At 41.6% G+C, this 24,651-nt stretch overlaps 1 protein-coding gene across 5 annotated transcripts in view; it reads right to left on the reverse strand.

The window, feature by feature from the left end:
• patj (PATJ crumbs cell polarity complex component) overlaps positions 1-24,651 on the reverse strand; it is a 392,616-nt gene that overhangs the window by 221,674 nt on the left and 146,291 nt on the right. For 4 of the 5 annotated variants that reach the window (XM_078561172.1, XM_078561175.1, XM_078561174.1 and 1 more), the window contains 4 exons: positions 20,510-20,581; positions 17,999-18,176; positions 16,192-16,302; positions 1,616-1,678 (listed from right to left, as the gene is read on the reverse strand). In XM_078561172.1, the coding sequence (XP_078417298.1) occupies positions 1,616-1,678; positions 16,192-16,302; positions 17,999-18,176; positions 20,510-20,581 (424 nt within the window). The remainder of the gene's footprint in view (positions 1-1,615; positions 1,679-16,191; positions 16,303-17,998; positions 18,177-20,509; positions 20,582-24,651) is intronic. The other variant, XM_078561171.1, reaches the window with a different exon arrangement.

Consider the following 24,651-nt stretch of genomic DNA (forward strand, 5'->3'; position numbering starts at 1 on the left):
CTTTCGGTTTCAGAAGCATGGTGGTTCTAAAGTATGTTTTCAACTCCTCCATCCTTTTCCTTCCCCAAATCACCCATGTCCTCTCCCTCCATCACTGTTGACACACTGGCTTCCCCTTCCATCTCCCCACCATCACCTACCAACCAGAATCCTTTTCTTTCCAGGATGTCCAGGTGAACATGTGTGTTCCCTATCTTCCCGAGAATACTACCCCCATCCACATTGACCTCCCCAATCTCCTGCCTCCCACCCCCTGGGTCTGTGCCTGCCTCCGAGTCTCTACCAACCACCCTGACAGTCCATACTACCGCTTACCATCGCACCCTCACCCTTCAACCCTACCAGCTCACTCTGCCCTCTATCATACTCACCATTCCCTCTTACCATGCCCACCCTCAGTTTGCTCCAAAGGAGGCAGTCATTGACTCCACAGACCCCTCCCTTGCACGTTCACTTGGACATCCCTGCCCCTGCCCCCCACTCCTTCCTCCACCCTTACTCCTTCCTCCCCCTGGACTCCTGCGCCCCTCCGAACTCCTTTCTCCCCCTGAAGTCCTACCCCCTCCAAACTCCTGCCTTTACACCTTACTCCTTCCCTTACACCTTACTCCTTCCCTTACACCTGCCTCATCAGTTGCCACATTTTCCCCCTTTACATCCTCATAAACATTACATAAACTGGCATAAGTTCCACACTCACTCCATGCTTCCCCATCACCATCACCCCACCATAGCCAATGTCTTATTATTGACCACTATGGTATTTTATTTGACCCCAAGCTGAGTTATAACCCCTAATACTCTCCAAATAGCCTACTTTCACCTTTGTAACATTGCCTGCCTCTGATCCTGCCTGAGCCTACCAACCACAAAAACCCTCATCATGTCTTTGATGATTCCAATATTTTCCTTGTCAACACCTATCCTGAATAAACTTCAGCTCATCCAAACTTCTGCCCATATCCTATTCACCACTGTGTTCAGATCTCTTCATAGCTTGGGCCCTTCCTCTCTCTGTAACCTCCACAAGCCCTGCAAACCCATCCTCCAAACTCTCCATTCTTTGAACTCCGACTTATGAATTTACCGACCCCCTCACCACCCTGCCAACCTTCACCCCTAGCTTCACAATGTGCCATTTCTTCCCTAAACTTCTCCATCTCTCTCGCTGCCTTCTTAATACCCTCCTTAAAACCCACTACTCTGACCATGTTTTGGTAAACAGTCCTAATATCCCCTTCTTTGTCTTGCTGTCCATTTTTGATTATAACTCTGAAGCGTTTTGGATGTTTTTCTATGTTAACGGTACTACATAATTGCAAGTTGTTTTTATCGTGAGAAAAGATAATTTCCTCATTCATCTTGACCACTGTAGTGAAAATACAAAAAAGTACTGTGTAATACTCAGTTCATTTGGAACTGAATTCCACTCTTTGAATCTAACATTTTCTCTAAAAGTCATATTGCTGTAATCATGAAAACAAAAATACATGAAATAATAGGAAAGTTGAATAACAGGCAATGAAAAGGGTTCTCATTCTGTATCTCTACAAAATACATTTAACTATGAATAAAAAGTTATTTATTATCAGAATACTCTTTTTTAAGAGATTACCTTTACTAGTTTTTTCCTTTCTCTTTCTCTTTGTCCGGGTTTGTTTTGATATATAGAATATGGCTGTTAGACAGAAATCCAAAATAAATTCAGTTTTAAATGTCTTGCATTTCAGTGCATGAAAAAATACAAATTCTTTGCGTTGTACTACTTGCATTCAACGTCAACAATCTAAAACTTATAAATGATGCATTTTGTTCCTTTCTAATCATGCTCCTTTTCATGACTGATGCAGGTTACACTCTTTGCACATGCAAATTAAGGCCCTAATGCTGTTTTGAGGCTCCCATTGTTTGAGTTGTTGACTCGAGTCAGTAACGGGGCACGAGTCTGACTTGAATCAATTTTTTTTTTGACTTGTGACTTGATTTGGGGAAAGTTGATTTGGGTACATTCCTCAGTTTAGAATTTTTTTAAAAAATCCTGGCACGATACAGTAGATCAACGTTACCGCGCAAACCACAATGTATGTAATCCAGCACAGGTTTTGTTTTCCTCCTGCCTGATCTGACCCACTGCCACCACTGATTGGCTGCCTTGGAGACTTAACTGCTGGATCCACAGCAATGCTTGGCCGAGCAACTTGTCAATCAGGGAGTATAAGCGGCAGATTCCCCATTCCTTCCTTTGTCGCTGATCTCGTGTGAGGAGAGGTATGTTTGTTGCTGTCATTGGAAAAGCCCAGGGGTACAGGAGGCAACTCCAAGGCATGAAATAAAGGAGTTGGCCTGGTTCCTGCCGGCACATGATGCCCACCCCGAAGCCCAAACACAAAAGCTTTCTATGGTCGTCCCTGACCCAGCACTTCCATTGCCACCCCCAACCGACCTTTCGATGGCCACCCCAGAACCAACTCTTCCATGGCCGCTCCCCACCCAACTCTTCTATGGCCAGCCCAGACTGGACCCTTCCATGGCCACCCCAAGGGAGCAGGTCATCAGCACACACAAGTGAAACTTCAACAGTGTTACATGTCTTACATGTACTAACTGCATTGAAATGCTGAGGTCACTTTGGCAATTGCTTCACGTATAACATGTGTTTTATTCTGACAAGCTATACAAAAATCATGTCATCATCAAAAGTCGAATCATTTGGTTACAAAAGCTGTGAAAGTTTGGTCACAAAGAGAACTGCTGCCTGTAAAACAGGTGGAACAAAGGTAGTTGATGGCCCTGCGAGAACATCAAATTTCGTTTGTCACCTGAAAAGTCATACTGAAAAGTAAGTTTCAACATTATTTTTTCACAAATTAAATGCAATCTTTACATGTGCTAATGTTTGAAGAAATGCCACTCTTTTCTGAATTTATAACTCTGAATGACTTCAGGTATTATATTAATTGTAATATTGTCGTTGAAATCTTTCATCTTGAATGACTCAGTAGTTCTGGTAACGTGTAGGCTACAATTAATTTATAATCAATTATCCTGTGGCTAACGTTAGAAAATGTGTGTCCAGAAAGTAGGCAAAGTTCATATAACAACAGGAATGGGCCTCCAATTTAGGATTATTATTGTTCAGTAAACAAATGGAACAAAGTAAAGGCTTCTTCAATATCCATGTGCATTTTAATCCCTATCAGATTTGTAGGGTACGGTGTAGGAACGCAAAAAGGATAAGAGGACAGGTTACTGACTCACTTTAAAAAAAACATAACTTGTGACTTGACTTGACTTGACTTGGTTATAACTATATCCATTGGAAGATTGATTTGTTGGCTGCAACCTCATTCTTCTCTATCAGTGTACTCTTTACACCATTCTACAGCGCAGAAGCTTCATTTGTCTGACTCTGGCGATTTGTGTATTCCTCCTCTCCTTGACCGCCACTTGTTGCTGTGTCTTCAGTTATCTTGGGCCCATGTCTTAAACTCTCTTCCTAAGCTTCCTCCTTCTCTACTTTCCCCTCCTCTCTTAAGGATGGATGCAGAGATGAAGTTTTCCCTGGATGGGGGGTGGTCTAGAACAAGGGGTCACAGTCTCAGGACAGGGAGATGGTGGTATAGTTGCATTGTCACTAAACTAGTAATCCAGAGACCAGGGTAATGCTGTGGGGAGCAGGTGGTAGAATTTGAATTCAATAAAATATCTGGAAATAAAAATCTAATGATGACCATGAAACCATGTTGATTGTTGTAAAAACCCATCTGGTTCACTAACGTCCTTTAGGGAAGGAAATCTGCCGTTCTTACCTAAAATCAACGTGGCTGATTTTACATGCCCTCTGAATTAGTCCAGCAAGCCACTTAGTTGTATCAAACCGTTAAAAACAAGTCAATATTGACCTAGGCACCGGAAATGACAACGGCAAACTCAGCCCTGTCGACCCTGCAAAGTCCTCCTTACTAACACCTGGGGGCTTGTGCCAAAATTGGGAGAGCTGTCTCACAGACTAGTCAAGCAACAGCATTGTCATACTCACAGAATCATACAGATAATGTCGCAGACACCATCACCATCTCTGGGTACGTCCATTCCAACCAGCAGGACAGAGCCAGCAGAAGTGGCGGCACAGTGGTATACATTCGGGAGAGAGTTACCCTGGGAGTCCACAACATCAACTCCGGACCCCATGAAGTCTCATGGCATCAGGTCAAATATGGGCAAGGAAACTTCCTGCTGATTACCACGTACCACCCTCCCATAGCTGAAGAATCAGTACTTCTCCATGTTGAACACCACTTGGAAGAAGCACTGAGGGTAGCGAGGGTGCAGAATGTACACTGGGTGGGGGACTGCAATGTCCATCACCAAGAGTGGCTTGGTAGCACCACTGCTGACCGAGTCCTAAAGGACATAGCTGCTAGACTGGGTCAATGGCAGGTGGTGAGGTAACCAAGAAGAGGGGAAAACATACTTGACTTCGTCCTCACCAACCTGCCTGCCGCAGATGCATCAGTCCATGACATTATCGGTAGGAGTGACTACTGCACAGTCCTTGTGGAGACGAAGTCCCATCTTCCCATTATTGATACCCTCCATCCTACTGCATGGCACTGCCACCATGCTAATTGGGATAGATTTTGAACAGATCCAGCAAATCAGGACTGGGCAGCCATGAGGGACGGTGAGCCATCAGCAGCAGCAGAATTGTACTCAACCAGAATCTGTAACTTCATGGCATGGCATGGCATGGCATATCCCCCATTCTACCAATAGCACCAAACCAAGGGATCAACCCTGGTTCAATGAAGAGTGCAGGAAGGCATGCCAGGAGCAGCACCAGGCATACCTAAAAATGAGGTGTCAACCTGGCGAAGCTACAACACAGGACTACTTGCATGCCAAACAACATAAGCAGCAAGCGTTAGACAGAGCTAAGTGATTCCACAATCAGCGGATCAAGTCTAAGCTCTGCAGTTCTGCCACATCCAGTCATGATGGACAATTAAACAACTCACTGGAGGAGGAGGCTCCACAAATATCCCATCCTCAATGATGGGGGAGCCTAGCACATCAGCACAAAAGATAAGGCCAAAGCATTTGCAACAATCTTCAGCCAGAAGTGCCGAGTGGATGATCCATCTTGGCCTCCTCCGGAGGTCCCCAGCATCACAGATGCCAGTCTTCAGCCACTTCGATTCACTGTACGTGATCTCCTCTACATTACAAAAACAAAGTTAGATTAGGTGACCACAATCCTGAACATTGCCACTCTGTCCAAAGTGTGACCCTATCCTGCCTATTGTACTTTAACTCCCCTCCCATTTTGACCTCTCTGTCTTTGGTCTACAGTTCCAAAGAAACTCACATAGGCTTGAAGAATAGAATCTCATCTTTCTGTTGGCAAAACAGCAGCTCTCTGATCTTAATGGTGACTTTAGTAACTTTAAGTCTTAGTTACATCTTCCATTTTCTTCACAACTGTGAGTACTTGTAATCTGCCAGTGTCCAGGAGGATGGCAGGCTGGCACATATCTAAACCCATGGGGTAACATGTTCTTTTTTCCCTCCAATAATTGCCAGATCCGGGCATTTTCTGTTATAATTTCTTTCCTGCTGCATCCACAGTTTTTGTTTTCTTTCTCCATATTTACATGATCTTCTACAGTGTCATTTTACCCTCTTCCTCGACTCTTTGCACATTTTGCTTTGTCTCTACATGTTTACATTATCTCACTGATAGGCTTTTACAACACCAAATTTCTATCCAGTAGTTTACAGGCCTCATAGCACATCATCAATTGCCTTTGTAACTAATGTATCTGTTGGTTATCGCCTTTTTGTTCCAAACTTATTTAAATGCCAGTTTCTCTCTCGGCCATCAACTTAATGAAGGACATATATCCAAAACATCCTAACCTGTCTGTTACACTTCACAGATGTTATTGTATATTTCAGTTTCTTCGCTGCTCTCTTGGACTTTAAGATTTTACAGTTTACCCCATCTTATTTTTCAAGAAATGGAAAAGTGAGTTAAATTAGAGAGAGCATGGAAAGCTTTCAAAATAAGGGATTACAATCAAAGCTGTGTTGGAATGTTATTCTTGCTGTATCTTTTTTACTAATTGTCAACAAGCCCTTCTGAAGAGCTCAAAATCTAACAGGTTAATTTTCTCCATAGTTTTCTTACTGTCACTCAAAATTATTAAAAGGTATCCATAATGTGGGAATATCAGACAGCAGTCAACCTGTGAAAACGCATCATGTCACATGTGCAATAACCTCAATATTACTTATTATTTGATTCTTCTCATTCTCAAAGAGACCATTTTCAGGACCTTATAGTTAGAGAATTAGAGAAACAATTTGGAAGCCAATGGCATATATCCACATATTATATCTCTTTATTTGCTAATTAGTTAACTGGTAATTAGGGAATACAGAAGCACACAGCACTTTTGTTTTCACAATGCTGGCTTAACTCTTGTTCAACAAATTATCCACTACAATTTTATGTTCGGGAAACACTCGTGTATATTATAAGTACCACTGTAACAACAAGTGCATGTTAAAAGACAGGTTATCATTTTGTGCACACTGACCTAAATGACGTTCAGTAGCTAAACATAATTATTCATATTATATGTACAAGTCAAGTGTGGTGCATTACTGACACTTCAACTCATGGATCAGAATGTAATTATCTTCAGAAATGCACTATAATTAATGAGTGTAAATCCCCAGACTAACTCAAATTGGGATTTGAGCATCTTAAAGTAACTGCATTTGAAAGCTGAACAAAATCCTAAGAAGTGACTGATTAGGTAGAAATGGTGCAACTTTACAAATCAAATAATGGACAATTTTATGCTTCAGGCAAAATCTTGAAGTTATTTTTAATGCATAAACTTAAGTTTCTGCCAAATATACATGAAAAGCCAAAATAAGTTAAAATTTTGTAGAGTATATTGCTGTTAAACCTTTCCAAAGATTTGGTCATCGCAAAGGTTGGAATCATTAACATTTACAGTTCTTCATTTCTCAAACACAGCATGGAAGTTGTATGTGTAAAGTGATATAAAATGGTATTTTTAGAATTTTTAATAAGATGTAACTAATTGAAGAAATAAACAGATGACATTTTAGATTTGTTGACAATCAGTACAGAAATAATGTTCCGTTATATTGATTATATGCTACCATTTAAAAAGTCTTAGCGCTGGACTTTACAGCACCAGCACCATCAACCACCCCCTCCCCGCCCCACCCCACCACTGCCCACTTTACAGGGAACAGTAGAGACATCAGATGGGCAGCCCACCCTTGGACCTACTGAGGCCCTTAAGTGGCCCCTGCCTCATCCTGCCCCATCGTTATTTTACCTGCATGAGGGGAAGGCTCATGCCAGGCGAGTAACCCGGCAGCTTTTACCAGATGAGCTGATGGTGCCGGGCAAGGAGGAGCTCTCCTCTGGGACACCCTGTGCCCATCAAAGGCACAACCCCCAAGATCATACCCCCCCTCCTTTAAACCCTTACCCCGCCCTCTCAAACATGGCTCCCCACCCCCCTTCTCACTCTTGGGTCTGCCAGCCAGGCCCAGCCAACACTCCAGACTTGCCTGTAGTCCTTCCTCCATAACCTCCTCTTCTTCAGTAACTACCTGTACTCCCAGCAGTGGCCACCTAGCGCTGCTGGGACCATAGAGTTACTGGCCAATCAGATGGGCTTGCAGCTCTGTAAGGCAGGACTTCCTCACAGATGGGGGCAAAAGTCTCATCCTGAGCCAATTAATGTCCCACTGAGCATAAAATGGCTGTTGGTCAGCCAGCTTTTTGGTGGGGGTGCTCCCAGCCGATTTTTTTAGTCGGAGGCGGGTCAGGGAATACGCGCCCCATAAATTCCAGCCCTTAATTCCCGATTGAAAGAAATCCAGAACCACAGTAGGAGGCCATTCGACCGCCAAGTCTGTGGCGGAACTCCTACCTTCCAGAGTCTCATGGTTCAGTTACCTTATATTTCATGTGATGAAAATATCATAGTAATGTGACTACTAAAATTTCTGAACTAGAATTCTGCAGCAACTCAAGTGGAATTTCAGCAGCAACCAGTGCTAATTCTGTGTCATGATTCTGTGGCAGGTCATGAGATTTTGAATCTTTAAATTTCAGTATGATAACTACTTTCAAAATACTGTCTAGAACAGTTCAAATGATTATTTCAAACACAGTCAAAAACTATTTGCTACTTACAGATTTAAATTTGCTATTTACCTTCTATGTTCCAAATAATGGCTAAGCGAGAAAGTTAGACGCACAGTGTAGAGGATTTCACCTCTGAGTCAGAATATGATGGGTTCAAGCCCATGAGGGAATACTCCATTATCAGAGGCATTGTCTATCAGATGAAGCAGTGAACTGAGGTCCCAAATGTATGATTACATGAACATAAACTATCCACTGCTGAAGAGCAGGGGAGTTCTCCCAGTATCTTGGGCAAACTTCATCCCTCAGACAACATCAATAAAAGCAAATTACCTGCTTACTTATTTCAGTTGCTCTTTGCTGAACCTTACTGTGTGCAAAGTGACAGCTGCATTTACTTATAAAAGTACAGTGACCACACTTCCAAAATACTTATTGCCTGTAAAGCATGTTGGGACATTGAGGTTGTGAAAGGTACAATGTAAAAGCAATTTCTTTTATGTTGTTTCAGTGACAGGGTTAAGGAATCATGTAATGTACCAATACTTGTTTTAAATTAGAAAGGGTCAATAACACCGATCTTCGAAACCTCGTTGATTTACAGATTCTTAATGTCCACGTATTTTGCAAATGTATCTCCCAAATGGGCAGCTTCTACAAAGCCATCTGATTAAAGAGCTGACATCGTTGAGTGATATAACCCATATATATTTTGCATGGCAGATTTTGTTAAACATGCAATATTAGGAATGTGTATATCAATAAGGGTTAGAAGAGCAGCATTACAAGAAACACTATGGATGCAGAGCCTATTCCAATGTAGTTTAGCTATTCAGGTTAAGAAAAACAAGGCATAAAATTGGTTGGGGAGTGTGTGGGGTGGTGGGGTTCATGGAATGTGCTAAGTTGCACAGCCATGGAATTATGAACTTCAGGAGCTCAGACTACAATAGATAATATTGACCCTAAATACCTTGGGATAAGCGGGTGTAGTACAAAAGTGTGGATCTTGAAAATCTGAAATAAATATCCCATGGTATTTAAGGTCAATATTATCTATTGTAGTCTGAGCTCCTTAAGTTCACAATTCCATGGCTGTGCAACTTAGCATGTTCAAGAAGGGTGAAGTGATACACTTTGGTACAAAGAACATGGAGAGATAGTGTAAAATAAAGGATTCTATTCTAAAGGGTGTGCAAGAGCAGAAATACCTGGGTGTATATATGCATAAGTCATTAAAGGTGGCAGGACAGATAGAGGGAGCTGTTTCTAAAGCATTCAGTATTCTAGGGGCATTAATAAGGGCACAGACTACAAGAGTAGGGAGATTTTGATGAACTTATGTAAGAAACTGGTTAGCCCTCAGCTGGAGTATTGGTGTAGAGTTCTATAGGAAGGATGTGAACGCATTGGAGAGAGAGCAGAAGAGGTTTACGAGAATGATTCCAGGGATGATACACTTCAGTTATGAGGAAAGATTGGAGAAGTTGGGACTGTTTTCCTTGGAGGAGAAAGCTAAGAGGAGACTTGATAGAAGTTTTCAAAATCACTGGACAGAGTAGATAGAGAGAAACTGTTCCTTCTCGTAAATGGATCGAGAATCAGAGGGCACAGTATTAAAATGAAAAAGAAGCAAATGTGAGGTGAAGGAAATCTTTTTCACACAGCGAGTAGTTAGGGTTTGGAATGCACGGTCTTGAAGAGTGGTTGAGGCAAGTTCAATTGAGGCATTCAAGAGGGCATTGGATGATTACTTAAATACAAACAATGTGCAAGGTTACAGGGTAACGGCAGGAGATTGGCACTAAGTTAAAATGCTCAGAGAGCTGGTGTAGACACGATGGGCCAAATGGCCTCCTTCTACATCGTAACAATTCTGTGAACAAAGAAAATGCTCAAAAACTCAGAAGATAAGGCAACATCTATGAAGGGAGAAACAGACTTAACATTTCAGGTTCATAACCTTTCATCAGAATTGGGAAATGTTAGAAATGTAATAGATTTTAAGCAAGTTAAAGGTGGTAAAGGATCGCAGAGGGAGATCTGTGATAGGGCTGAAGACAAGAAAGATCAAATGACAAAGGACTTTTAAATTTATCTTTCATGGGATGTGGGTGTCGCTGGCTAGGGCAGCATTTATTGCCCAACCTAATTACCCCTTGAGAGGGTGGTGCTGAGCCACTTTCTTGAACCGCTGCCATCCATGTGATGTAGGTATATCCATTGTGCTGTTAGAAAGGGTGTTCCGGGATTTTGACCTAGCGACAGTGAAGGAATAGTGATATAGTTCCAAGTCAGGATGATGTGTGGCTTGGAGGGGAACTTGCAGGTGGTGGTGTTCCCCAGCATCTGGTACCGTTGTCCTTCTAGGTGGTACTGTTGAAGGATGATACTGTTGAAGGATGCTGTTGGTGAGTTGCTGCAGTGCATCTTGTAGATGGTATAAGCTACTGCCATTATGAGTCAGTGGTGGAGGGAGTGAAAGTTCAAGGTGGTGGATGAGGTGCCAATCAAGCAGGCTGCTTTGTCCTGGGTGATGTTGAGCTTCTTGGTGTTAAAGCTGCACTATTCCAGGCAAGTGGAGAGTATTCCATCACAGTCTTGACTTGTGCCTTGTGGACAGGCTTTGGAGAGTCAGGAGGTGAGTTACTTGCCACAAAATTACCAGCCTCTGACCTGCTCTTGTAGCCACAGTATTTATATGGCTGGTCCTGTTCATTTTCTGGGCAATGCTAAACCCCAGGATATTGATTGGGGAAATCAGTGATGGCAATACAATTGAAAGTCAAGGGGAGATGGTTAGATTCTCTCTTGTTGGGACTGGTCATCATCTGATACTTATATGGCACAAATGTTACTTGCCACTTATCATGTTGTCCAAGCCTTGCTGTATATGGACATAGTTTGCTTCAGTATCTGAGGATAGTGGTCCTGAACATTGTGCATTAATGAGCAATCTCCACTTCTGACCTTATGATGGAGGGAAGGTCATTGATGAAGCAGCTGAAGATGGTTGGGCCTAGGATACTATGCTGAGGAACTCCTGCAGCGATATCCTGGGACTGAAATGATTGACCTCCAACAACCACAGCCATCTTCCTTTTTGCTAGGTACGACTCCAATCAGTGGAAACTTTTCCCCTTGATTCCAACGACTTCAGTTTTTCTAGGGCTCCTTGATGCCACATTCAGTCAAATGCTGTCTTGATGTCAAGGGCAGTCACTCTCACCTCAGTCTGTGAGTTCAGCTCTTTTGTCCATGCTTGGACCAAAGCTGTAATGAGGCCAGGTGCTGAGTGGCTCTGGCACATAACCCAAGCTGAGCATCAGTGAGCAGGTTATTGCTGAGTAAGTGCCGCTTGATAGTAATGTTGAAAACACCTTCCATCACTTTGCTGATGATCAAGTGTAGACTGATGGGGCAGTAATTGGCCAGGTTGGATTTGGCATGCTTCTTGTAGGACATACCTTGGAACTTTTCTACATTGTCAGGTAGATGCCAGTAATGTACTGGAACAGCTTGGCTAGGGTCGCAGCTAGTTCTGGAGCAGAAGTCTTCAGTACTATTACAGGGCCATAGTCTTTGCAGTGGTGCAGAACCAAAAGAAGTGATAATAGGGAAAGTAAAGAAACTTAAAAATGTGTCCAGAGGAGGTGTGAATGGCAGAATAAAGAACAGCTGCCATCCAAAAGCAAAAACAAGAAAAAACTAGGGTGGAAGCGTCCCATATTTGCACAAAGTGTGGTAGCGGTTGGCAGCTTCTAATGCTGTATTGCCCCAAACCTGCCGCATTAATTTTGCATTCCCAAGAAACGCACTGTTTCCATGGCAGACAAGCTCTGATTTGACTGTCACGCTGTCGCCTCTCTGCTGCCTCACGCCAGTCACCACACTTAAAGTACAGCTGCACACACACTTTTCAGTGCTTCCAGTGCAGGACTGCTGCAAATAAGACATGGCCCTGAAGGCAAGAAGACTGCAGTCCCCAGGTTAAGTGACATGTCCCTCAAGTGCCTTTTGGACGCCATGATGTCCTCTACCCCCGCTGTGGCCATAGGAGCAGCAGCAACATTACCACTCCAGCTTGGTAGGCGATGGCAATGGTGATCAGGCCAATGTTGGAAAGAAGAGGTTGGCCATCCAATGCAATTAGAGGATGAATGATCTTATCCATGCTGCCATGTAAAGGCAACCATCTCACATTGGCATCTCACTCACTGCCAGCAGTCACTCTTTCACACACACTCTCACATCTCCATTTGGCCTCATTTCCTCTGGAGGCTGCTTCTCAGACCTCACCATCTTGAGGCCACTTGCACAGATCAAGGTGTGCCCCCACACACACCCTGGGATAGCCCCCTTCCCCAGTACAGCCCTCAGCCCTCAGCCTGCAGCCTCTTCCCTTGCCTGAGGCCACTTCACCCCTTTCACCAGTCAGGCCCTAGCCCTGCAGCCGAACAAAGCCACCCCACCTTAAGGCTGGTCTGGTAGGTAGAGACCTGCCTGTTAGCCCCCCTAAGAGTGGTGTGCTGTCTGCGAAGCGTGGCACAGATGACTGCGAGTGCTGACCAAAACAAGCTAGGCAAATAAACCTCGAAGTCATGAGTGAAGTGCAGCTCACCAGGTGCAAGTCACTTATGTGCAGGTGTGAAACGTGTCGGTTTGCAATCACGCCGATCTGGGCGGACGATCCAGCATGGGGGGGATGAGTCTGGTGGGCTACTCTTATAATGATATGCAGATGTATTATAATGAGGTTCACGATGTCCGATGGTGAGAAACACGGCCTGCCACCGATGGACTGAGCGGATAATCATAAACAGGTTTCACAACATCGTGAAACCAATATTTGGCCTTCTCGCCATATTGTCCGCCAAGTATACCTGATGCCACCGGGTACGGAAAATTCCACCCCTACAGTTAAACTAAAATCCACAAAGAAAAAGGGAACAAAATGGGGGCAGAGCTTACATTCTGAAATCGTTGAAACCGGAAGGCTGTAAAGTGCTTAATTGAAAGGTGAGGTGCTGACTCACAGCTTATATTGAGCTTCAATGAAACACTGCAGGAGGCTGAGGACAGAGAGATCAGTGTGAGGGCAAAGTGGAAAATTAAAACAATAGGCAACCGGAAGCTTGAGGTCATGCTCGTGAGCTGAATGGAGGTTGTCCGCAAAGCAGACCCCCAACCTGTGCTTGATCTCGATGTGGGGCAGACAGCATCATGTGCATCGAATACAGCGTATGAAATTGAAAGAAGTACATGTAAATCACAGTCTCACCTGACAGGAGTGTTTGGGGCCTTGGACTGTAAGGAGATAGGTAGAAAATGGACAGGTTTTACATCTCTGGTGCTTGCATGGAAAGCTGCTGTGGGAAGAGGATGTAGGAGAGTGATTGAGGAGTGGGCCAGGATGTCACAGAGGAAATAGTCCTTTCAGAATGCAGAAAGGGATGGGGAGATGTGCTTGGTGGTAGCATCACACTGGAAATGGCAGAAATGGTAGAGGATGATCTGCTGAACATGGAGGAGTAGAAGTGCAGGAAACCAGTTTCTTTGTCTTCATTATATCTGTTCTGATGGTGCAAACATTCCATACCAACACTTGTGATATGTCTTCTTTTATCCTTAACCGAGGATCCAACATGCGCCCCCCACCCCATCATAGATGATAGGGCCCTCAACACCATCCGTCCCATTTCCTGCACTGCTACTCTCACCCCTTCCCCTCCCCTGCCAGAACAATGTAAGATTCCCCTTGTCCTCACCTTCCGCTCCTAAGGACCAGCTGACCTTATCAAAATGGGTCTACATGTGACTTCAGTCCCACACCAACACCGACTTCTAACTTTCCCATGTCTACCAAGTCACATGGTTGTATTAAATGACTTTCAATAAAAAAAATCAACTTCTCAAGGCAGCAGGGATGGACAATAAATGAGATGCCGCCATCCTGAGACTGAATAAAAATATACTTATTACTGAAACATTCAAACCATTTAAATCATCATAGCTCTGTTTACAGTGTTGCTCAAAACAAAAACATAAAATAATGGAAACGCTGAGCAGGTCAGCAGGACTTGTGAAGACAGAAAAAATGTCTCAGTGGGAAAAGGCATGCAAGAAACACAATGGCATGATTTAGTGATCAGTGGTAAAGCAACAGCAGTTGCCACTGACCTTGAAGAAAGCATCCCACAAAGGTCTAGCAACCTCTGTGATGTGGATTTCCCCTTTCCAGGTGTCAGTTTGAGTCAGGGGATCTCCATACATCTCCATATGTCATCAGCAGAGTAAACAGTCAATCACGCTGAAGTATTCTCACAGATAGCAAACCAGAAAGTAAAAACCATGGGATCCCTTCATTTTTAAATTTAAATTTTACAGTTGGCAAAGTAAATACATATACATGCAATTAAGATAGAAGATAAAGTATTAAAAAATTAAACACTTTATCAGCTTTATCAAAATGGGGAAATGTAACATTCTGCAAATATAAAATGAGGTTTTTAGAGCTAGTGAGGACACTTACCAATAATGTTGGAATTCTAATGACCTTAAAACATGAGTTACACATCATTCAATATGGTGCAACTTTTTACAGCAAAACTAAGAGTGTAAGAGCACAAGTTATAGTCAGTTCAATGATTCCAATTCATTGCATTCTGGGGGGACCTCAACAGCGCAATCTCTGGAGAAGTGCCGAATCACTGATAGAAACTTCTGGATTTCCGTGTTATTCTGTATATGTGTGAATCCCTGAATTTGCTGTCACAGTTTCAGACAAGTAATGATGGTGAACACTAAGAATCACCATAATTACTATCGCAAAATCCAGGCCAATAATATGTAAAATGTTTGAGTTGTAAACAAGTGGTGGTTAAACAGCAGTGATATTTACACAAGGCAATAAGAAGCATAATTAAAGCAATTTATAAGGCACAAAGAATGTGGGGGTTCAGGAGGTAGGAGATAAGGTAGGTAGGAATGGAAGCACAAAGAGTTGATAAAAAGGAGCAGGCTCCAGCGGCCCTCTTCTAACATTATTGTGCTCTTAAGAAATAAGTATTAAGCTTTACTTGATTATTTTGTTTTTTTAACCTCCGGTACACTCTCTTCTCTAAAAGAATTATCTTCAGTTAATCAGATATCCTAAATTAAAAATCTGGCAAGATTACAAGTTCTTTCATATTAGGGTTGCAAACTGTCTCAGAAAATGATCCTCACATCAAGTATGAAGTCCTTGAACCAAGTGAATTACAAATTAACAATGGTGTATTAAAGTCATGTTAACTATTGGCCTTGAACAGCGTCTCACTTAACTTTTTTTGGGCTGTCATATCAAGGCATCTCTGGGCCCTATACATAAGCTAAAATCTATTCAGTTTCTTCTACATTTTATTCGACTGATCTGGAGCAAATGAAAATAATGGAATTTTGTTATGCAGATGTGAAAGACTTTGGCAGATTTCACATTCTCCTTTCCTAAGACAAAAGCTTGTCAGCTTGAATACAAATATTCATATCCATGATCACGATTTTAGACTTTTTGAGAGAAAAAAGCAAGCTGAACAGCCAGAGTAACAGTGAAATAGAAAACTCTCCTGTAATGTTATCAATGTCAGTGAAAAGGCTCTATGGGACCAAAGTAAGTAAATGTCCTTTTCTAGTTAATTAAAACTCTTTTGTAGAGATGTCTGTATGAAAGTAAAGGTCTAAAGGTGTCAGTGTTCAAATTAGGATGAATGGATAGCTTTTATGGCTAAACTGAAATGAAACAAAAACAAGATTTGCACTGAAATAAGATGTCCACAGACAGAATGAATAACTTAGCTGCATCATTTCCCAACCTTATTAATAACACTTAACAGCACTTTTACCCAGTAATGAAGTAATCATTAAAGCCCATTGTATAAATTCATACAGTTACAGTAACTGTCTTCAAAAACTATAATGTTAGCCTTAAACATTTTGCAGTTTTTACTCACCCTTGGAGTAGGCAATAAGCTTTGAACAACAAAAACAACCGGATTTCCCACATTCTTTATGGCATCCACTGCTTCGTCATGTGTGGCATTTTGCAGGTCTACGCCAGAAACCTGTAAAATAGATTAAGTTGACTCTGTTTGCCTTTCTCAACAGTTGGTATGCTGAAGTAAATGGTATATGGTCTGTTTGAACGAGGAGTCTCACCAACCAAGTGCAATTTTAGTATCTTCTTGTAACACGATTGCCTAACCTGAAGTCTGAGAATTGCACGGCTTTGGAAAGAGGTGGGAGGCATTTAGCAGTGTCCCACGAACTTTGTAGTTCAAAGTGAACTAATTATAATTTCATGTTTTTGAAATATTTGCCAAAGCAAATTATAGAAGCTATTTAATAATTAATCACACTATGACAAAATTAAGCATTTTTGTTTATAATGGATTATTTATTGCATTCTCTCTCAGTGCACATCCAATTAAAATAGTTACTGCTAACTGCTTCTGCAAGCTCCAGATAACATACATTTTGGTCTGGTATGATAAAGACAGATGCATCGGTTATTTGCTGCCACTGTATTTGGATGGAGATCCATCTCTAAAGTCATTCAAAATATTTGATTTCCAGGAAGGCAACAAGGCATTTTGTTTAATTACAAAAATCTTGAGAATAGCTAATGATCTACTAATAAAGACACAGTTTTATTGAAAAGAAATTGGAACAAAAATAAATAAAAGATATCTCGGAAAGCATAGCACAAGGAATGCGGTCAGTCTTAAACAGCAGAATAAGGAGCACTTTAGCAACATCCTGATTGTGTTCAGCATATAAGGAGTAAAATACCCTTGTTTTAAGGGCCAGTTCAATGTTGACAAACACCCTAATGAGCAAAATTTGTAAATTACTGAAATTATACTGTTTGTACCAAATACCATTCACCTGTTTAATGTTCAAGATCTTTATCTAGCGGCTTAGTATCTGAGCTACAGTCTGATACAATCCATATGCTTCAACCAACTGAGGACAAGGAGGCGTATGTTCCAGTAAACCAGAATGTAGTGACAAGGCTGTTCTGTTTAACAATTTCCTACATTTACCTAATATTGCACAGACATTGACATACACTGGCTTAGTAGAGGTTGCAACATTTATTTATGGGACAGACCAGTGATGCTGAATCCAAGTTAAATATCCAGCATAAAAAATTAACTGAAAGAAAGAAGAAAAGTTATTTCCTCCATAAGCAAAATGAGCTACTTAAAAAAAAATGTAATTTCTCAGTCAGGTATCAGTTTCCCCTCTACACATTCATGTAAATTTATTTTAAGCCACTCACGCAGAATGGTTATAAAAGCATCAGATCAACAATTTTCAGTGCAGGGAGGTGAATTACTCAGCCACTGAACTCACTACTGCAGAGATAATAGAGAGAGTGTTGTTTTAGCAATAAAATGCCCTAAATACAGTATTGCACCTTTTAATATATTATCATCTGCAGATTAATGACTTCTGTAATAATTATATAAATTCTTAGTGACTACATTAAGGTCTTGAAATAATTTTAATTATTTTCCTTTAAAATTGATAACTTTATAATACTGCTTGGGCAGCAAACAACAATCTTCCTCATAAATACATCACAGCAATTTGATTGATTGCTTTCTGCTTCTCTTTAGCGCTCTGAGGCATCTCTAAGAAATTAAGAGTGTACCAAGACATTCCAATTCACAACTTATAGCAGTTGCCATAGTTCTTAAATGTTTATGCTTAATATTACATTAACATTATTTATTAAGAAATAAGGTCATTTACCTCGATAATTTTATCCCCTGTCTTCAGAGCTTTGGATCTTCCAGCTGGACTCTCCTCCAAAACATGTTTAATAAAAATTCCTCTCAATTCTTCCCCATTTTTCAGTCGTTTTATTACTGTATTACCACCAACAATACTGATTCCAAGTGATTCCCCTGGTTCTCGCCAAAGCTCAACCCTGGAATGGAGGTATACATTGGCTTGTAACTTAGGCTGTAATGATGAATGAGTCTCAATGCCAACTTTTCAATCTCTTTTGCCAAATTCAAAATCATCAATTAATTCATATTCTTTGCAAAGCATGTGTCTGTATTTACAATGAGATCAAAATGTTTTTTCTGGTATAAAGAACCTTTCCTTCTTTATTCAAGTAGCTTTATTTCAAGTTCAAAACTCATGTTTAGTGGTTTCAATCTTTAAAAACGGAATATCTTCCCAAACCAGTGCTTCTATACGAGAATGTTTTCACGGTATTGAAAAGAGTCAACATTAAAAATTAAAAAATGAGACCAACAAATATATATAAAGATGGGAGAGAAAAGTGACATCCTAAGGAAAATGACATCCTCAGTGTCACAAGACTTGATTCTAAAAACTGGATACCACAAACACAAGAGGCTATTTTATCTTGCAAATGCAAAATATTACATGTGTGTTGACAATGTAGCGATTCTTAGTTCGTGCATTGATCAGATTGACCTAACCAATGCCACATCAATAATCTCACAAAGGTGCAAGGTCTGCACTAGAGATCCCTCTTTCATAAAATGTATAGGAACCACCATTGTTCTGGGGTAGCTGATGGAAATAGAGCCAGTCATCAAGGTGACAAACATAAAATTTCCAACACTTAATATTTTATACTAAAAAATTCCCTCAATCTGAACTCAAATGCATTAAAGTGAACTCTGCAGCATATGCCTGCATGATTACAAAATCTCTCTTTGTGATAAATGCAAGAATCTGACAATATAGTTCCACTTGCACTTCTATACAATGCATATACTAGAGTCTTGAATTGTCTAAAATACTTTCCCTTGATCCCAAAAGAGAATTTGACAGGGTTGTGTGACTATTTTTCCAAACACTGGTACAGTTCTGACTCGAACAAATAAGATGCAATGAGTTGTAATCAGATGCAATGAAATAAAAAGCTTTGAAACATTTCTGCATTTTAGTATGTACATGATACCGCAAACATTTAAAGCTTTGATACAAAGTTCACAACATTATATTGCAATTCTGAACAATAAGGAACATAATTAATATTGGATGACCATCCATCATTCCAACCAAAAATTGTTTTAAGAGTTTCCTTGAAGGTTCTAGGACCTATCTTGCTTGATTGAGATAGTAAAAGGTTTTTGTTTCTTCTTGATACAGCATTACCTTCGTCTACAAATATTATAGCTAAGATAGGGTAAGCCTTATTTGAATCTTTCCATATATTTTTTTTCCTTTCCACAAACTTTATTTTTACAACCTCTTGATCAACCTCATTTGTCTGTCATTTTAATATTTTATTCTTTCTTCTACTTATGAATAATCTGGCATCCAGAGCCAGATTACCAATGTCAAAAAGCCAACAGCAAATAACAGGCTTTCTTCCTTTTATTTTGTCACTTTGAATTGTGATTGATACAAGACAAATCAGAGAGTGAAAGAGAGGTGAAAGAAAAGTGAGAGAAAGAAGATTTGTTTATAATGTTCAATACTTTTGTTAGTTAAAGTCATTTCAAAGTAAATATTAAATGTAGAAATTCATACCAGGTTACTCAGCACTTCAAAAATAAATAATTTAAGAGCAATGATCCCATCATTGACTCCTGAGGAACACCACCACTGTATTTACATCTCTCCAATCAGTAAAGCATCCATTAAACTCTGCATTCTGTACTGTAACTGACTTGCCATCTGTGCTCCACATTCCCTTTATTCTCAACAATCTTATGCAGTGCTTTATGGTATGCCTTGGGTAAATACATATACCTAACACCCACTGCATTTTCTTCACTAACGCTCCATTATTTCCTCAGAGAACTCTATTAAAAAAATGTTCAACGTGGATTACTTTCCACAATATAAGACTAAGGCCAGGATTTTCCAGCCCCGTCGTGGTGGGACCCACTGTGGGAGATTCGGTGACTCAGTCAAAAGTCCATTGACTTTCGGTGGGACCAGACGATCCCGACAGCAGGCAGAGCCAGAAAATCCTGCCCTAACTGTGCTTAATTAAACTAGGTTTTAATTTCATTCTGGATTGTGTCCTTTAGAAGTTTAGTCAGTTAATTGGTTACATCGCATTTACTTTGGAGACAGGTGGTGAGAAATAACTGAAAATTTAAGTCACATTCAATAAACAAATTTACCCTTTCTTTCTAAACACTTTGTACAAGTGCAGAGCACTATCTACAATCTAGGTGGTGTGATTGTGTAGCAGTAAAAACATTTATACGGGGAACATGATGGGGGATTATGTAAGGAACAAAAGTCAAACACTTTGACTCTTACCATCGTGGTGCCTCCCAGTGACTTAAGACTGGGGTTTCTTCCCCTTCTCCTTCTTCTCTTTCAGGCAATTCACTGATCAAAAAAGAATAAAGCCATGTTGGAATATAATTTAACGATAACTCTTATATTTGAACAATGAACTGCAAATAAGGTAAACAAACCAGATTAGTATATAGAAATACAACTTTAAAATTAGACCAACCAAAATATTTAATATTTGAATTACTACTACTCATCATCAAATCTAATACTCATTCATCAATCACGAAATATAATTGCTGGCACCTGTGAAAAGGACTTCAATTTGGCAATGAATTCCATATTTCTATGAGAAACAATAAAAAAGAATTGCTAATAACAGGTGACTTGACAAGCTGAACTGCAGGGGTAGGCAGCTAAATGAACACAGTGACTTAACAGACTTTCAAAAAGTGTTTGATAGATTAACACATGGAAGGCTGTAGTCTTCCTCTCTGCTTAACTACTAGAATATTAGTAGGCTGCTCTTATTGAAGGATTCTATGATCAAGCATTGTTCAATACAACCTTTCGAAGCACTTAAGGTTGAGATTGATACTTTTTGTTAGCTAAACTAGGGCATATGAGCAAAAGCTGATGAATGGAGTTGAGGTTATATCATCCATGATCTAATTGAAAGGCAGAACAGGCTCGAAGAGCTAAATAGACCTCTCTTGTTCTTGGCTTTTTAAAGTTAACACAGAAGGTGCTGGGGAGTTTGTCAATATTTGCAGAGAATTTCCATGAATGTATCAGTGTTCACCACACTCAAGAAAAACTGAAAGTGACAGTTTTAAGGTATGTTTGCACCACTTCTAAGACTTCAAATCAAACAGTTTACCATTATGTTCCTCAACTGAACACATGAAAATCATAAACCAACAGCAATCACAGAAGTTAAGAACTCTGCTCCAGATTAATTGTCTGACAATGTGATCTAGTGAAAATACTGCAACTATATTAAATAATAATAATAAGAATAAAGCTCCATTAGAACATCCAGAGGATGTTTGCTAAAATATTGAAAATTTCTTTTGGAATTCCATCTCACACTGATACTTTTTTTGTGTTTAGTGAGTGACATTTAGCAAAAATTCTGAATATTAATGTGAAAATATCTTCTCAAATTATTTGCAAAACACAAATTATAAACAAAGTCATTAATTATGATGACCATGTGTGCAACAATCCAATGTAATATGCAGCCCAGGTCCTAAATAAGATAGTGATCTAACCTGTCTTTCAACTGTTAATCAATATATACCATTATTAAAAGCTTTTACATAATGGCTATCAAGAACTCAAGGCAATGCATCAGTAGTACCCATAATAGCCACTTAAACTGCTGCAATTTATTCCATTACAGTCTAAGTTCAAAGCTGGTCACGAAACATTTTTGCATATGTGCTTTGATATGCAAATTAGATATTATGATCCACAGTAGAGATTTGTGTTTAATGTTTCTCCACAGGTAATTTGCAGCTATCATTTGTGCAAATATAACTGTTCAGATGTTGAAGAATTGTAATAATGCACTAACATTATTTACAAAATATATTCAATTTTGCTTCACTCAAATGCTTTGAAAAACTAAATAATTACTGCAAAAGTCAGTAAGATAAAAGCAAAATACTGCGGATGCTGGAAATCTAAAATATAAACAAAAAGTGCTGGAAAAGCTCAGCAGGTCTGGCAGCATCTGTGGAGAGAGAAAACAGAGTTGACGTTTCGAGTCCGTATGATTCTTCCTCAGAGCTAAAGGGAAGTAGAAATATGATGGATATTATACTGTTTAAGAGGAGCAAATGGAGCAAAATCGAAGGTCAGGGATAGGTGGATAGGTACCTATCCCTGACCTATTTTGCTCCATTTACTCCACCCCCTCTTAAACAGCATAGTATCCATCACATTTCTACTTTTCTTCAGCTCTGAAGAAAAGTCATACGGACTCAAAAGGTTAACGCTGGGCGGAATCGTCGCAGGTTTGCACTAAGTGCGGCAGCGGACAGGTAAAAAGACATTTTACCCACCAGCCACAATGGCGGCTTTTCACACCGTATCGTGCCAAACCTGCCGTATTAATTATGCATTCCTGGAAAACACGCCATTTCAATGGCGGATGGACTCTCATTCATCCGCCACACCATCACCTCATCGCTTCCTCATGCCAGGCGCAATACTTAAAAGTCCAGCTGCGCGCACACCTTTCAGTGCTTCCAGCCCACGACTGCTGCACAGAAGACATGGCCCCAAAAGGCAAGATGACTGCAGCCCCTCAGTTTAAGCTGAAGAGAAGTAGAAATGTGATGGATACAATGCTGTTTAAGAGGGGGTGGAGTAAGTGGAGCAAAATAGGTCAGGGATAGGTACCTATCCACCTATTCCTGACCTTCTATTTTGCTCCCTTTGCTCCTCTTCTTGAGAAGAGGACTTGAGAACTTTTTGAATGCTGTGGAGGCCCGCCATGATGTCTTCTACCCCTGCTCTGACCACAGGATGGGCAGCTGCATCACCAATCTAGCATGGGAGGTGGTAGCAGCAGTGGTCAGCATCAATGCCCTGCAAAAGAGAACAGCCACCCAGTGCCACTACAGGAAGAACTGTCTCATCCATTCCACCAAGGTAACTTACTCTTCTCATCACTCTCAACTCACACACTCACAAATGCATCACACATCCACAGGGATCTCACACCTCAAGGGACAACACCACTAACTCGCACACACACTCTCACATCTCCATCAAGCTTATATCCTCTCGAGCTCCCGTCCTCATCCCGTCCTTGGCTCCACTCGCCACACAAACATTCCGTGCAGTGCCATGTGTCCTGCTCACACTCTCTCCATCTCTTTACCTGCAGGAGAAGCCTGCTCACATCAGCAGGGAGAAGTCCCAGACCGGGGGTGGAGTGGCCCGCATTAGGCCCCTCACTCACTTTAAGGAGCGTGTCATCATGCTGACTGGTGAGGACATGGACTGTGCCTGCGGCGATGGTAAGGTCAGTGGCAAACATTCACCTAAGGATTCTGCACCACATCATCCCTCTCTCAACGCAACTGCGGGTGTTCTCTCTCCTGATTTTGTCTCTGCTGCCATGCACTTATTATCTCCACTTTGATTCACAGGGAGCTCTGCTAAGCAACTGATGCCCTCAGCCAGCCAGTCCCTCAGCTTCAGCCATGTCCTCACTTCCAGCCAAGAGGGCACCTCCTCCATTGAAGAGCTGGAAATAGAGCCTGGAAGACCCAGCACAGCGCTTACACACACCCTGCACCAGCGCAGAGACACACACCTCAGTGGGGCCTAGATCTAGAGCAGGCTCGGGTTCACAATCTGGTGGTTACCATATGGACACACGTCTGCAGCAGGAGGAGGCAGGTTCAGCTGAGCTCCCTGGCACTCGGAGGACTGCTGGGGAAGAGGCAACTATGAGGTCCAAGTCAGATGACGAACCTCTGGATTCAGCATTCCAGCTCATCCTGGAGAGTCAGCAGAAGGCGGGGGAACATCACACACGGCTGTTAGAAGACCTCAATAGAGTAGCTTACGAGTCAGAGGAGTGGGTCTGCCTGCTCTCTGATGAAGCGGTGTCTACATGTGCGCGTATAGAGGTCGCCATGGGGAGGATGGAGGATGCCATGGAAACCCTGGTCCAGCTGGAGATGCACGCAGACCTGCACTCCATTACGGGAGACATGGGTGAGTTCCTGCAGTGGCATCTCGAGAGGGAAATGGGGCACCTTGACGTCTCTCCAGGGGCTCCTTCCACATGAGTCAGGCTGGGGCCCTCAGGCACCCGAAGAGCAGGAGCAACGGCTGGACACTCCTGGGTCATCCACTCAGGAATCTCAGAGGCTGTCCTCTTCCTCCAAGTCCCCTTTGCCTGTGAGCGCCTCAACCTCGTCCTCTGTCACCACAGAGGGAGCAGCTGGCCCATGAGTGATTCTGGAGGGAGAAAGGTGAGAGAGGCAGGGCCTTTTGGAGCCTCGTGCAAGCACTCTCCCTTGCAGGCGGATCCTTCCCATATCACACTCATCTCAATGTCCTGAGCATTTTCAATGCTGCCTGCTGGGGTTCTCTTTCAGTTATCCATCTGAGCTGACCTGCATCGCCACCATCCACTG

This window comes from Cetorhinus maximus, chromosome 17, assembly GCF_964194155.1.
Source record: "Cetorhinus maximus chromosome 17, sCetMax3.hap1.1, whole genome shotgun sequence".
NCBI classification, from domain to species: domain Eukaryota; kingdom Metazoa; phylum Chordata; class Chondrichthyes; order Lamniformes; family Cetorhinidae; genus Cetorhinus; species Cetorhinus maximus.